At 42.7% G+C, this 15,765-nt stretch overlaps 1 protein-coding gene across 3 annotated transcripts; it reads left to right on the top strand.

Annotated features, from left to right (window-relative positions):
- Nucleotides 1–554: 554 nt before the first annotated feature.
- LOC131289539 (poly(A) RNA polymerase gld-2 homolog B-like) lies at nt 555–6,540 on the top strand. 3 transcript variants are annotated; one of them, XM_058318820.1, is made up of 9 exons: nt 555–1,125; nt 1,282–2,128; nt 2,217–2,846; nt 2,931–4,792; nt 4,878–5,575; nt 5,656–5,843; nt 5,915–6,033; nt 6,102–6,217; nt 6,290–6,540. In XM_058318820.1, exons 2-9 carry the CDS (start codon nt 1,505–1,507, stop codon nt 6,463–6,465), a joined length of 4,413 nt encoding a protein of 1,470 aa, XP_058174803.1. In that variant the 5' UTR covers nt 555–1,125; nt 1,282–1,504; the 3' UTR covers nt 6,466–6,540. The 3 variants fall into 3 exon arrangements, with proteins under 3 accessions (XP_058174803.1, XP_058174802.1, XP_058174801.1); XM_058318819.1 differs by having other exon boundaries at nt 2,217–4,792; nt 4,881–5,575; XM_058318818.1 differs by having other exon boundaries at nt 2,217–4,792.
- Nucleotides 6,541–15,765: the final 9,225 nt, after the last annotated feature.

The following is a 15,765-nucleotide window of genomic DNA, read 5'->3' as shown; positions in this document are numbered from 1 at the left end:
CACACTGTTGCTCCATAAGAACAACAATTATTGATATTGTAACGCAATTACTATTTCTCAGCAAGCACTGATTCTCTTTTTTCCAACCAACAGCAGGAAAGCACAAGAAAATTATTCTCGTATCAACCCAACAGGATTTCCAGTTCTTTACTTTGGATTTTGTTTACCAATCTCGGCAGCAATGTAATGTTTACATGATAACTGTCACTTCATGAACAGTGCTGCTTGCTGATCGATTTCCTCATTTCTACATTATAATTAACGAAATAATGAGAGCTAAGTTTATTGTTGTACATTTATTTCACTGTGGTACTTGAGTTATAACTTACATAATATGCCACTTATGTAAACTATTTGGTTTATTATTTGCAAAACGCGATGGGTGATCTGTATGAACCTTGCTTAAAACATATGTTGACAGTCCGCTAGCGATGCCTTCTCTTTTGTGCTCTGGTATGCTTGGCTTTTTTGGGATTGAATAGCACGAAGAAGGCGGGATGTGGAAGAAAGATTGCGAATGGAAAACTTATGCACTACGAAGGATTTGTACATGTGCCGTACATTTTGTTAGGGCTCGGCAAGCGAACGATTCACATTGAATTCAGTTAGTTCTCGTGCAACAGAAGTTCTTACGTTGTGCATTCTGTCGAATGATGAAAGTATAATAAAAATATGTGCTTGGAGACGGACTATCCGGTTAGATTTCTGGTGTGGTTTCCAATGGTTTCGATATCCCCGGTGGATTTGACGGCATAAGCTTGAATCCTTTGCTGGGAGCATTAGTCGCCATAGCATTGAATTTGGTCGGTCAGCAGTGTTCTTGCCAGCTGGTAGACTATAGCGCTTTTTTAGTTCACCGTATTTATTCCTACGATATTATGGTGAAGCCATTACTCTAAGAAAGACTCAAACATAAAAATGTGATTTTTCGTAAGAAAAAGGCAAAAGTAGTGAAAAATGACAGAAAAGCTTGCGGCAGTATAGTGTATCACAGAAGGAGTGTTTCCAGAATGGTGAAAGAACATTAGCAACAAATTTAATGAATTAAGCATAGCAAACAAAAGTGTGCTATTGCTATGAGGCCATTTGTCCACGAGCTGTATCGAAGCCCACGGCCGACGGAAGGTAAAATTCTACTTGTTACGGACATCCATTACGAAGATTTCATTCGGCTGAGTAGAATGGTTCTTACTTACGACTTTTCATTCAGAATAATGCATGCTGAAATTTTGCATTCCAATTCTTCCAATAACCAGAACTTACTGTTACTTCTTATTTCAGGACATTGTAACAGTTTCATTCGAGCAGAAAGGTCTCTGAAACACGAATGTCGAAGATCATATACAAAAAAGGCGACTAGTGATAACGAGGATTTGGAAGGCGATCTTATTTATTAATATTTATTCAATGTACTTTTGCTAATATTATTTAAAAGCCGCCTCGCTTTTGGGTAGGCTCTATCGTAAGTGCAATACTATTAACAATAAGGCGATTGGTAAACTTGATGCTTTCAATGGCGGATACAAATTCAGCCGATACCTGTATGGAAGCCATGTGTAGCTCGTATGTCTCAGCCCCGGCATCGGTTTTAGAATCCGTAAACCACGGCATACAGGAAGGTGAAGTTTGCAAAACGCAACTTAAATCAAAATCTGCTGTTCACCAGTTGGGGAATATGCCAATCATGTACGGCACAAGTAAAAGCAAAAAATGTTACAACAATTCTTCGAATCGGAAAAAGCAAAACCAACAACAAATTCTAAATAGTTTAAAGTCATGGAACGTTAAGATAGCACCTAGTGGTTTAGATAAGCCCGAGGCAGAGCTGCTACCAGGAAGACCTGTTACAATCGTGCAGGAAAATTCATCTTATATGCCCAAAAGCATTACGCAAAACCAAACCAAGCCACAATCGAGTGAAGCGACACCCGGAGCTGAAGACCCGAATCATGCCACCACATTCATAAAAGAGCAACCCACCCAGATTCCGGAACCACGTGGGAATAATAGCTCGACAATGAAAAAGAAGGCTCAGGATATAAAACACAATAAATCAAAACATAAAGAGATCGTGGAGAAAATGGTCCCAAGCAGTACATATGATGAGGAAAGGATCCATGAAAAGAAGGTAAGTACCGGGGATATAATAGAAGTTTGTTAAGAGACAATTCATTATAATCTTTTTTTTTGTATCGTTTCTTTTTATTGATACCAAGGATTTGGAAAGTTTTACCAGCAATGCATGTGAAAATGTAATTTCTCAAGGTAGTGCTCTTGCTGATGATCTATCTGGCCACAGCATGCTTGAATCCTCATCCAATTGTTCATCTGACACTGGGACGTTAGCTGAGGACAACGATTGTACAAAAGAAGCCGTCCTGTATTCATCCGTGTCATCGGGAGCCTCCGTTAGTTCCAGAGGAAATTGTCACAAAAATAGTCATTCGAAAGCAAGAGTGCCGGGAGCAGGATGGGGTTGGAATCATCGTCAGTCGCAAAATGGGTCGTCAAAAGGGCTCCCGATAAACAAAATGACGGCGGCAGCTGGACAGGTGATGGAAAAAACATCGAAATTCTTAGACGGCATGCCTAGGACAATAAATGGAAAGCAAAAAGATTCATCCCATCGATCGGAACATCATATTGCTAATAGTCAAAGCTTTTCACCTAGGGCATTGTTAACGATTCATCCTAATCAGCAGCCATCACACCATCATCCGTCATACATACATCTCCACGAGCAACCGTATCATCAATACTTGGACCACAATAATTCTGCTCAACAGAACAGTAATGGGTCAGTGCATCAATACTCGTTTGATTTCTTACGGGACGTAGGACAGAAGGTATCAATCCCCAGTGATACGATCGGGTCATCTTCTTCTTCTTCTTCTCAAGTGAACTACAATTTTACTCCACAATTTCAACAGCAAATAATGCAGCACTACCATAATAACCACATGCTGCATCAACAGAATTCTAACATTGGACATGGAAACAATATACAACTTCATCATGCTGTGACACAACAACAGCAGCAGCATCAGCAGCAGCAACATCAGCAGCAGCAGCAGCAGCAGCAGCAACATCAGCAACAACAGCATCAGTCCTATATTAATCATTCTTCAGGCGCGTACGGAAGTGAAGAAGTTGCATGTCTTTTGTCTCCCCAAAGTGGTGGTAATGGAAGCACCAGTGTACTGAATGAACCAAAATATTATCAAAACTATCCCGTACTGGGCACTGGAGAAATGCAAAATGGAATCAATAGCTGCAGTCAGATCATAGAGCATTCTTCTTATGGCTACAATCGGAACGGTGATATACAACATCAGCAGCAGCAGCAACAGCCACCACAACAAGGAGTTAACCAACAGCATCCCATGTATCAGAACAATCATCAACAATACCAGGTCCATATAAATAGTTACCACCAAAATAATAACTACCAGTACCACAATCGGAACTTATCTGCCATCCGTGGAAATCATCTGAACTACCTAGTACATGGTGGAGGCGTTTCGTATCGCGATGAAGGTGTAAGAAATGGCAAAAAGACGTCCTGGAATTCTAATGGTTCGAAAGGAAAAATGGGTACGGCGCTGACTAGTAGTGGGAAGCATTTAAACAAAGTACAAAGTAATGGATATGGTTACCGCAAATATTACCAACATTATCATAATCATCACTCAGTTGGAGGAGGGCACGGTCAATATTATGATCACGTGGCTATGTCGCATCAGCAGCAACAATCAATACCACAGCAGCATCACAAACAGCAACATTTGCATCGCAATCTGGTGTACGTGCGAGGGTATGATCGAGGACATGGTGCTGTTTTGCCACCAGCATTCGGCGAAGATGCAAGGGGAGTTGGTAAAAAAGAGCAAGAAGCCGAAAGTTCAAGTTCGATACATCGCGCCCCATCAAGTCCCAAGTCAAAAGACTCATTGGACATGGATATAAATCATACAGGAGACCAAGATAAACTTTGCACAATGGCCGATCCAGAGGATGATATTATGCCATGTGGTATAGATGTAGATGTCGCATCGCAAATTCAAGAAAAGTCGGTATTGCCTGATGATGAAGAATTTGAACTGAAGGAACTATGCGATGTACCTCGTTCTTCTTCTTCTTCGTCTATGGTGTCAATTCCATCGACAGAATCCTCGGTAATATCGTCGACGATATCGCAAACACAACTTCTTGAGTGTACGAACGCTAGCATCCATGAATACGACTCTGATTCGTCGCACTATTCTGATTTCCATGATGGAACAGATCGCTACTCAAAGTATGGTCAGATAAGCTGTGGTCAAGTGTATCGATCGTCATCGTCGACCTCGGGCATATCGTCTTCTGCTACCAATCCACACTCAAATGATTTCATTCCTTCGATACCGTCTTCGTTACGTGCTTCTCCAGCCGCTTTGAGCGAGCTAATCGTTCGCAGCCATAGCTATCACGGGTCGCATCAGAATCTCACAGCATATGGTAGCGTCAGAAGTGCCGGTGAGGCAAGTTCTCCTATCGGATCACCGACGGGAACGCTACGATCCTCCTCTGGCACACAATCCGTTCCTATTTTCGGAGAACTGTTTGCCAGTAACAATGCCAATAATCACAACCAACATTCGAAAAAGTTTACTGGAAGTCATTCGTCGACAGTTAGCTTCGGGAGTAGTTCTTCATTGGAAATGGCATTACGTTCCAGTTCCTCTTCGCTTCCTGCGTCATCGGTGCCGCCCAACGATGGTCAGTCGATGCAGAGCGGACATCCGAGAAAACGGTAAAAAGAGAATTATAATTATATGTCCCTGATATTTCACCGGGTAATATATTACTGTTTTAATTTTTCTCATACTCCATTTCAGCAGTCAATCGGGTCGAACTTCACCAGCCATGATTCAGGAGCAATTCCGTCCTGCTGTTGCGTGTTATTCTGGTCACAATAAAGGACAGGGACAGCATGGTAACAATGGTGTTCGTAAAAGCAATCAACTGCCAATGAACTACGTCCATCGCACTTCATTGCCAACGGATTTTCAGTATACGCCCGCTGATCGGTTTATTTTGCGTGCCAACGATATAGAACTCAAAATACCACCCGGTCGGCTCTCGAACGGTTCCGTGTGGGATAGGCTTTCCGAAGGGATTTGGGAAAAGTTTTGCGGTGCACAGCAAACGGCAGAAAAATACCTCCAAAAGATGCAATTGTGGCGAGACTTGTACATTTGCATCAAACAGGGTTTCCCCAAGTATGGGCTCTATCTGGTTGGGAGTACAATTTCTGGCTTTGGTGCCGACAACTCCGACGTAGATATGTGCCTCGTATCGCGATACACAGGCCCAGGCTACTATGATGCTCGTAACGAAGCGTTGCAGAACTTGACACTGGTTAAAAACTTTTTTGTGAGCTTGGCGTCATCGACTTTTGACAAGTTTTGCTTGATCCAAGCGAAAGTTCCGATCCTTCGATTCCAGGACAGCAATAACGGGATTGAGGTCGATTTGAACTACAACAACTGTGTGGGTATAAGGAATACTCATCTGCTGCATTGTTATTCACAGAGTAAGTCATGCTCGATAGCAGAACTTTCGTGCGTTTTCGATTTATTTTCCGAACGATTATTGCTGCTTCATTACTTACAGTGGACTGGCGTGTTAGGCCGTTGGTGTTGGTGGTAAAACTGTGGGCTCAGCATCACAACATAAATGATGCAAAAAACATGACAATATCCAGCTACTCACTAGTATTGATGGTAATACACTTTCTTCAATACGGGGTTAAACCGTCGGTTTTGCCGTGTCTACATTCTATGCATCCCGAAAAGTTTATGGTAAGAACTATCAACATACGAAGTATGAAGGAACAAACGCGTATTAATGAACACAACTGTATTTCCAAAAGAAAATCATCGACATCAATAGCATTGAAATGATCGAGTCCATCGAACCATACCAAACCGATAACAAGGAGACGCTTGGCGAACTGTTGCTGCATTTTCTGGAGTACTATAAGGACTTTGAGTAAGTTTTATTTATGATTTTCATTCTGGACGTGCAATATACACGACGTTTGTATGTCTCACCACTAGTTATGCACATTATGCTATCTCGGTTCGTATGGCATCGATTATACCGATAGAAGAGTGTCGAATGGCAAAAAGTTATAAGAATGATCCTCATCAATGGAAACATCTGTGTATCGAAGGTAAGAGTATGAGGTAGTGGCCGCCCCACCTGAAACGGTCAACTGTTATTTTGTTGTTTTTTTTTCTTGCAGAGCCTTTTGACCTTACCAATACAGCACGCTCAGTTTTTGATGGCGAAGTTTTCGAACAGATCAAATGTACATTCGCTGCCTCTTGTCGAATGCTTAAAGATACCAAGGATTTAAGTGTTCTGTTTGGTGAACCTCTGTTCACTCCGGTTACTTCAACGCTATCGATGACGTCGTGATAATTGTTGGCTTTAAAAGACCTTCTTCTTATGCCCCTCGAGTGTGTGTTCAATTCTTTCCAGTTCACAAGAGCCCTATCGCAAGAAAGTAGAGTAATACCTAAAAAGCAACCACAAAACATATATAAAAGACTGATGATTCCCTGGAGCAATCAAAGGCACAGTAGACGTGCATTTGAATGTACAACCAAGTGCGATCAACTGAGAGCCTACGTGTACAGAAACGGCATAGTTTAGTGTGAAGCATCGCATTTATCACTCTTCAAAGATTGACGATAATCATATCATCGAGATATCCTAGTAATTTCCGATCAAGAAACACCTAAGGCGCTACCGTCATTTGTAGTCAAAAGCGGTATTGTAAGTCCTTCTAGAGCAGTCAATGTTATAATGGATGTCTCCGTGAGTCTGAGAAAATGAATGATGTCAAAGTGCATAGTTGCATGCCGCTGTTGTCGTGTATGTGCACAACGATTCCACTGCAATGGTGCTTTGAAACGTAAAAGAAAAAAACAAAAACTTAATACAAATAGGCACACAACGGATAGCTCGGGAAACGCATCATTGAATGATCTCGTTGACATAACTGTAATAAGGTATTGGTGTGCCATCCTTCAAGAGAGTAATATTAAAAACGGACTTTTACGTACTGGAAAGGTCCCATAAAATGAGTGATTCCAAGCTTAGAAGCAATACTTACAATAATGAGTGATCGTTCCAATTGTGCGCGATTTGCCGGATCCAAATAAGTAACCAGTTAATATGAGAATCTAGGCAAATAACCGATCAGATGATGTCCTTGAGTTTAAGAGTTCCCGCAGTTCCTCAATGTAGGACGGTTCACAGTACGTATTACGTGCCATTGCGTTACAAAACGATTGCTTTTTCCTATAGCTCGTATACTTGAATGAGGGAAACTAAAGCTTGATTGAATCTCGCCCATAGGTATGAAGTCCTAGTTAGAATGCATTAAGCGGTAAAATGCTAAAAAATCCTATTAAAGAAGAAGCAATAATGAAACAAGTAATGAGATGGATAATCAATAGCCAACACGTACTGGGTACGATCAAGAAATGAAAAAAGGTTTTAAGAAAATTTTCATTTTTAAAGTGTGTAAGTGGAATGATAAAACACGGCTGTGAAATCAGAGAAACTAAACTAAAATTACAGATGCGATAGGCTGTCAAAATCGGCGTGCAGTGATATCTGCGCAGATGTTATAGTAAAGCGCAAGAGGTTTGAGCAGGCGACGATAAGTAATTTATATTTTTAGAATTAATTTGTACGAAGAGAGCGGCAAAGAAATGAAGCAAAAGTAGAAGCAAGTATAAAACGTTGTATGTTGAGAGTAAAAAGCAGTATGCTTGAGTAAGACCGCGGAGCGTAGAATGTTGATATTATGAAGGATAAACACCTATACTCTGAGAGGATATAAACAGCAGGAAAATGAAAAAAAAAAAAATTAACAAAAATGATAAAAACTGAAACAAATCTTTGCATTCAGAAAAAAAAATCTAAATCTATGAAAGGAAAAATAGTAAACTGTACAACAGCAAGAAATTCGTTTTCGTTCTAAATGAGGGTTCATAAAATCATTGGCAGGGATAAAGTGTTAGTCGAAAGTTGGCAAGAAACTCAACCGGTAGTGTGGAAAATGTGAGGTCTTCGTAACCGCATGTAAGGATGATTTTTGAAATACTCATTTGCGAAACGTAAGATCCTCGAAACGAAATAGAAAATGTGTCTGAAAATAATAAAAAAAAACTCGTGATTGGATCAAAGTAATGGAGTATCTATATTTGTTTTAAATTGTCCGAAAAACCTCAACCTTAGTGCTTGATGTGTCTAAAAGGCTTATCGGTTGCTTCTGTTATGATTGCTTCGTTGACTGATGCTTATACGATAAACTTTTTTACGTTACATTTATTATTTTATGTCCGCACTAATACGCAGTGAGACTCAAATCTCAACAAAAGATGTGCACATGGTGAAATGTTAGAAAAGTCCAACGCTAAGTCAGGTGGAAAAGAGTCCTTATACTGGAAAAGTTTGTATAAAACCTGCGGATGTCGTAAAAGTACATTATTGGTATAAAAACTTGTTCGGCTCGATGCCTATCAAACCACATCGTTAAAACTGCATCGTGGTTAATGGTGTTGTGCGGGCGATATTCCGGACAGCTAAGTTCCCCTTGGTGCTGACCAGTTTGTTATAGAAAACAGCATCGGGGACGTATTCTGTCTATGCCGTCACTGTTGCCGTTGGTGGCCGAAGAACGAAAGGCATTGCGATGACCGTCGTCGATTGTATCGGTTCGGAGCTTTACGACTGAATCCCGAATTCTCATCCAAATCATTGCTTTGTGATCGCTCTCTGTTGTTGTTGTTGTTGTTGTTTTTTGTTGCCCTCCCACCACGAATTATGGAGAGGGAGGAGGGGGTTTGGGGGTTGGTTTATTGTGTGCACGCTGTGATGGATCTGAGTTTTATAGACATCCTTTCATGGTTGCGCTAGAAGAAAACAGTTTGTTTTTTTTGCCTTTTTGGAGATAAGTGAAATAAGCTTTCGTTTCGGATGGTTTTCTTTGCGGGTGGAAGTCGGGATGCTTAATGCCCCAGAATAGTATGGTCAATGTAGCACGTACGAGCAGCCAGTCCAGACGTTCAAAATAACCAATCGCAAAGTTTGTGGCTACGGCGAACGAAACGCGACGCAACACTCGCCCCGGCGTAGGTTCCCTTCTATTGATTTTATGTTTTATTGAACAGAATGGGCCATAAAAATAAATAATTTCGGGACTAACTTGACTGAAATCATTGAAAGTTTTTGTCTTCTTACTTTTCCGGTTCGGTAGAACATCCATTACCCGCACTCTGACTAGGACTTTTTTGTTCGTTATCTGATCACAAAAAGTACTGTCATAGCCACTGGGAAGTCGTTCCTGTTTGGAAACAAGGAAACTCGTCGTGCAGGCAAACTGATGAAAATGGAAGCGTAAAACAATAACATCTTGTTATGGTGATCATTCTGCCTCGACTTTTCGTTCACTGGCGTTTCGGATAGAATTACGGGTTAGGATGGAGGAACGTGGTATGAAAGAAAAAGTTTATAAAGACTGGAACATCAGGGCTACGCCGACGATTAAGGCAACAGATGAAGGGTGGATGTTGATGTTGGAAATGGGTGAATACCTCTGCGTATAAACCTTGGGCAGAAAAGAACTAAAGTTGGCAGCACTGCATTTGGCTGTCAACGTAACTTAAACTGTATGAAATAAATTGTTGTTACTGGACTTTCAAAGAGACAACACGTGTTTTCTTGCTGCTTTCCTCTATTGGTGTTTGATCCAAGGGTGGAGTATTTCCACAGAAACCAAAAGACATTACTCAGTATTTTTCAACAGGTTATGGGCCCAGCCCCAGTGCTTCGGAGCGTGTGTTAAAGTTTTTGGTTGAGGACAAGGTTTTCCAGGAAGTGCATTTGTGGTATTCCTGAAGAGAAACGGTGTAAAGAAAAAGTAACAATGGCGGACGGTTGGAAGGCAACATTTGCGAAGCTCGGGAACGGTAATTATCAAACATGGAGGTTCCGCATGCAGTCCTTGCTGGAACGCGAGGAATTGTGGGACATGATAGAATTACCGAAGCCGGAAGAAAATGATGATGATTACGCAGACTGGAAAAAGAAAGACGTCAAGGCGCGAGCGACGATTTCCCTTCTTGTTGAAGATAGTCAACTTCGCTTTATAAAGAAAAGCAAGACGGCTCGTGACATGTGGCGCAACCTGCAGGCTTACCACGAAAAAGCCACCATTGGTAATCAGGTAATGTTGCTTCAAAAGATATGTTCCAAAAACCTGTGTGAAGGCGGTAACGTGGAGAAGCACCTCGAAGAATTTGAGGACTTGTTTGAGCGCCTCGACAACGCCGGGGTAGAGCTCAGCGAACTGCTGCGCATAATTATGATGCTACGCAGTCTCCCACCGTCGTACAGCAGTTTCGTTACGGCATTAGAGAATCGGCCGCAGGAGGATCTAACATTAGATCTGGTAACTGCGCGGTTGCGGGACGAGTTCCAGAAACGTTCCAATTCTAATGACCTCTCAGAAAAAGAAATGGTGTTGAAAGTGACAGAACGGAGCGAGCAAAGGAAGTGCTTCTTTTGCCAGAAACCTGGACACTTAAAGAAAAACTGCCGCAAATTTCTGGCGCAATCCGGCAGTGAAAAGAGTTTCAAGCCGAAAGCGAAACAGGTTCAAATGGAAGGCGAACGCTCGTCGGAGGAGAAGCAGGCGGCGGTTATTGGAGCTGTGTGCTTCATAGCGGGTGACGTCATACCGGGCGCATGGACGATTGACAGTGGTTGTACCTGTCACATGACGAATGACCCTGAGTTTTTCGCCGAATTTAAAAGAGAACCTTTGGGTGATGTGACTCTAGCAGATGGAACGAAAACAAAATCGACCGGAATTGGGAGCGGTGTGATTGTAGGCATGAACGCCAATGGTCAACGTGTGGCCATCACACTGGAAAACGTGTTGTTAGTTCCAGCGCTAGAAGGTGGGCTTATATCTGTAAGAAAGCTCGCAGCAAAGGGTTTCTCTGTAGTATTCGGAAGAAAAGGTTGCGAAATAAAAGCACAAAATACTACCGTAGCTGTTGGTATATTAGTCGGCAACCAGTATAAGCTAAAGGTGGTGGAATCGTGTATGACAGCAACGCGTTATCATGGTGTAGACTGCCAACACACGTGGCACCGGCGAATGGGACACCGTGACATGCAGGCTGTGAACACGATGGTGAAGAAAGGGCTAGTTGACGGAGTAAGAATGACAGACTGCCGAGAGCGGATGGTGTGTGAGTGTTGCATGCTGGGAAAGCTGGTGCGGAAGCCTTTTCCGCAGGTCCTAGAGCGGAAATCCAAGCGACCAATGGACATCATACACACGGATCTCTGTGGTCCTATGGAGCGTCCGACGCCAGGCGGTAATAGATACTTCATCTCGCTCATAGACGATTTTTCGCGTTTTTGCGTGGTGTTTCTCCTAAAGACAAAGGATGAAGCACATGGCAAGATTGTGGAGTATATTCGATGGGTTGAAAATATCTTCGGCAGGAAACCCTGTATACTGCGTTCGGATGGAGGAGGAGAATACGTGGGAGAAAAGCTAAAGCAGTTTTGCAGATCGGAGGGCATTCAGCAACAGTTCTCAACTCCATACTCTCCGCAATCAAACGGGGTTGCAGAAAGAAAGAACCGGTCTCTACAAGAGATGGCAAGGTGCATGCTGTTGGATGCAGGTCTTCCCAAAATCTACTGGGGTGAAGCAATCCTGACAGCCACGTTTATTCAGAATAGACTACCATCGAGGGCAGTTGATAAAACGCCACACGAGTTGTGGACAGGTAACAAACCGAACCTTTCAAATCTTAGAGTCTTTGGATGCCAAGCGTATGTTAGAATCCCGGATAACAAACGCAAGAAACTTGATCCGCGATCAAAGAAACTTGTGTTTGTAGGGTATTCTGGGTGCCACAAAGGCTACCGGTTTCTGGATGTCGAAACCAACCGTATCACGATCAGTCGTGATGCAGAATTCGTAGAATACGAAGACCGTTGTGGGGAAAAGGCAGCAACAAAGAACCTAATAAAACAGGAGGAGCGACATACTTTGAATGATCCCGTGTTAGAGAGTGACGAAGATCTTTCGTTTGAATATGACAACAAGAATGAAGGGACCCTGTCACAACAGAGTGCGTCAGAGCAAGAAGATGCAGAGAATACGTTCGAAGAGAATGAACAAAGTGAACCTGAAGAACAACCGATATTGACTAGAGCGAACAGGCGCACCAGAGGCATTTTGCCTGAACGTTATGGAGATTATGTGGTGGGACAAGCCACTATAGACGAAGAGCCAGTCGATTACAGAGACGCAATCCAGGTAACTGCTTGGAGAAACGCAATGGATGAGGAAATGGCGGCTCACGAGGTTAACAAAACGTGGGAGTTAGTGCCATTACCTCCTGGAAAGAAAGTAATCGGAGTGAAGTGGGTCTTCAAGCTAAAGCGGAACGAAGCTGGGGAGATAGTGAGGCACAAGGCTCGTATCGTTGCAAAGGGATACACACAGTCGTTTGGAATCGACTTCAGCGAGGTCTACGCGCCGGTCACCCGACTGGCGACGTTGCGTGTGCTGCTGGCAGTGGCAAGCAAGGAGAATTTGCTGTTGAAGCAGTTTGATTTTAAAACGGCGTATCTTAATGGAACAGTTGAAGAGGAGCTGTACATGTCTCAACCTCCCGGATATTCCAAAAAGGGGAAAGATCACATGGTCTGCAGACTGCGTAAGAGCATCTATGGCCTGCGTCAGTCGGCTAGATGCTGGAATAAGGCGTTACATGCAGTGCTGCTGGATCTAGGCTTCAAGGCGTGTGAATCAGACCCGTGTCTTTATTTACGTCATGGGAGGATCGTTGTATACCTGTTAGTTTATGTGGATGACTTAATCATAGGCAGTTCCAACGAGGAAGTAATCGATGAAGTTTTCAAAAATCTTCAAGATAGGTTTGAGATAGCTTCACTAGGTCAAATTCGCCAATTTCTTGGGTATGAGATTGAGAAGAAAGATAGCTGTTATTCTTTGCGACTGACATCGTATATAGAGTTATTACTTCGAAAGTTCAACATGGAGAATTGCCATCCAGTAAAAACTCCAATGGATCCAGGGTACACAGCGGAAAATGAAGGAAGCAAACCGTTCGAAGACATAACACTGTACAGGGGACGCAAAGCCAGTCAGCCTAACAACAGTGACTGGAGTGCGGCAAAGCGCGTGTTACAATACTTGAAAGGAACGAAAGACTACAAGCTAAGTTATGGATCACAGAAAGAATGGAAACTGTTAGGATTTTCTGATTCGGATTGGGCCGGCGACCGACGTACTCGCCGTTCTACTACTGGTTTTATATTCTTCTATGGAGATGGTCCCGTCAGCTGGATCAGTAAGGGCCAAGATTCGGTTGCCCTTTCGTCCTTAGAAGCCGAATACAATGCGTTATCTTTGGCTTGTCAGGAAGCAATTTGGCTTCGACGGCTATTAGAGGAGCTAGGGATGCCAGAAAAGAAACCGACAGTTTTGTTTGAAGATAACATGGGGTGTCTAAGCTTCGCCACAACAGAGCGCTGTAGTGATAGGGTAAAACATATAGATACAAGAAGACACTTCATCCGCGAGTTATGCGAACGAAATACTATAGAATTGAAATATTGTCCAAGTGAGGAGATGATAGCAGATAGCCTCACTAAACCAGTAGGACCGACGAAGTTGAATGTATTCCTAACGAAAGTAGGACTTGCAAAGTAGTAAGGTTGGTACTCACCCAGGAGGAGTGTTGGAAATGGGTGAATACCTCTGCGTATAAACCTTGGGCAGAAAAGAACTAAAGTTGGCAGCACTGCATTTGGCTGTCAACGTAACTTAAACTGTATGAAATAAATTGTTGTTACTGGACTTTCAAAGAGACAACACGTGTTTTCTTGCTGCTTTCCTCTATTGGTGTTTGATCCAAGGGTGGAGTATTTCCACAGAAACCAAAAGACATTACTCAGTATTTTCAACAGTTGATACCGTTTTCAGCTGTATCAACGAATAGGGAATGTATAGTAAAAACAGTTTTCCTCGCACAATGAGGGTAGCCTGGACTGTATACGTACATGACCATATCCCATGCTTCCAAAATGAATCCACGCCAGTAACTACAGAAATCAGCAATAGTATGTTCAACTGTCTTTAAATAATGTTTATGATTTCTTTATTTTCAAGTTGCAAATATTCCATAAGCAGTTCTTAAATTGGAGATTTTCCTTTGTGTCAGTGTTTTACATGTGTTAAGTATTTAGTAAATAAATGAAACTATTTAGAGTAATCTGTTAAACGATACTGAACTGTAAATAAAACCATATGTTTTAGCTATATTACATATTAAATTGGAACGATCCTGACAAACAAGTGAAAAAAAAACACAATTTGTGCTACTGAATCTGCGGCTCATCTCTGATCATCCGACCGTATTCAATTAAGCTCGCCACCGGGGTGGACTGTTGCGACATGCTAGAAACCCGAACACGAAGTGACTGATGAGGGTCCGAACGATGATGACGGCAAAGGTGGTGATGTGGCGCTTTGGCGACCAAAACATGATCCAACAGGGCGTGTGCATCGTGCACCTGCACAATATCCAAAGAGGACACTGTGGTGGGGCGCCGGAAGTCTGTTATGTGTGTTCCGGTCATGTTGGGTCTTGTTATACCGTTTTTGACGGCGGGCTGCTCGCTTATGATGGATTCGGCGGAAGCAATTGACTGAGAATTTATTGAATTTTATTATTATCCCGGTAAATCGGACCGTGCTTTCGCCTGCATCATCGGTACGCACGTAATGCACCTGCAGCTGATGGCCAGGCTGGCATGCCGGGGTATGTATTATATATTTAAAATCTAATTATGGCTCGTTAATTGCTAAATCCAACCTAACCGATCGGCCAGAGTGTACAGCCGATTGGATCAACTAACGTCCGGGCACGTGCAGCTACGATTGTTGTCGAAAACTATGTCCTTCTATATGAAGTGTCGCAGTAGGTGCAGCAGCATCGGGAAATGGTGTAGGGCCGTAGACACACAAACACAATCAAACAATTCGATATTAATGCGAGTTTTATGCTGCCAGAACCGATTATTGAAATGTGCATGGACGCTCCTGGCATTCCTGGCTCTTGCATCATGCGTTTTCCTCTTCGCTTCGAGATTGGGTTCAACAACTGGATTGGAAATCGTTCGAAACCGTGAAAACGAATCAATTTAAATTCAAAACCAAATCATCATCACACGAATGCCGATTGAATGTTTTGAGAAAAGATTAAAATATTCATTAGACAGTGACTTTTTGTGTTCGTCCTTGTACGTTGTATGTCGCTAGATCCAGTTTGCCCGAACCTGTCGAGTTAAACCCATCAATTCTAATCGGGCATCCTTTCGATATTGGGTTTCGGAGGTCCCACGCTGCATGTTACCCTTTGTCGCTTCGAAGAGCTCGGGAGATTTGGTTATTTGCATTGCGCTCAACGACATTTTGGGGATCTGCAAACGCCCCTGGGTGTGGGGACCCTGTTTGTTTTGAAATTATGCTAATGATTTTCCACCGCTAGAGCTTAGTAATGGCCAAAACGAACCCAAGCTAACCCGAGTATGACATGGCTCGATCGAAAGCCAACCTTTGGGTGAGTGATGGGTTTGACTAGGTTT

Source organism: Anopheles ziemanni, chromosome 3 (assembly GCF_943734765.1).
Source record: "Anopheles ziemanni chromosome 3, idAnoZiCoDA_A2_x.2, whole genome shotgun sequence".
NCBI classification, from domain to species: Eukaryota; Metazoa; Arthropoda; class Insecta; order Diptera; family Culicidae; genus Anopheles; species Anopheles ziemanni.
Note: the sequence above shows the minus strand (reverse complement) of the source record. Positions and strands in the feature narration are given on the sequence as shown.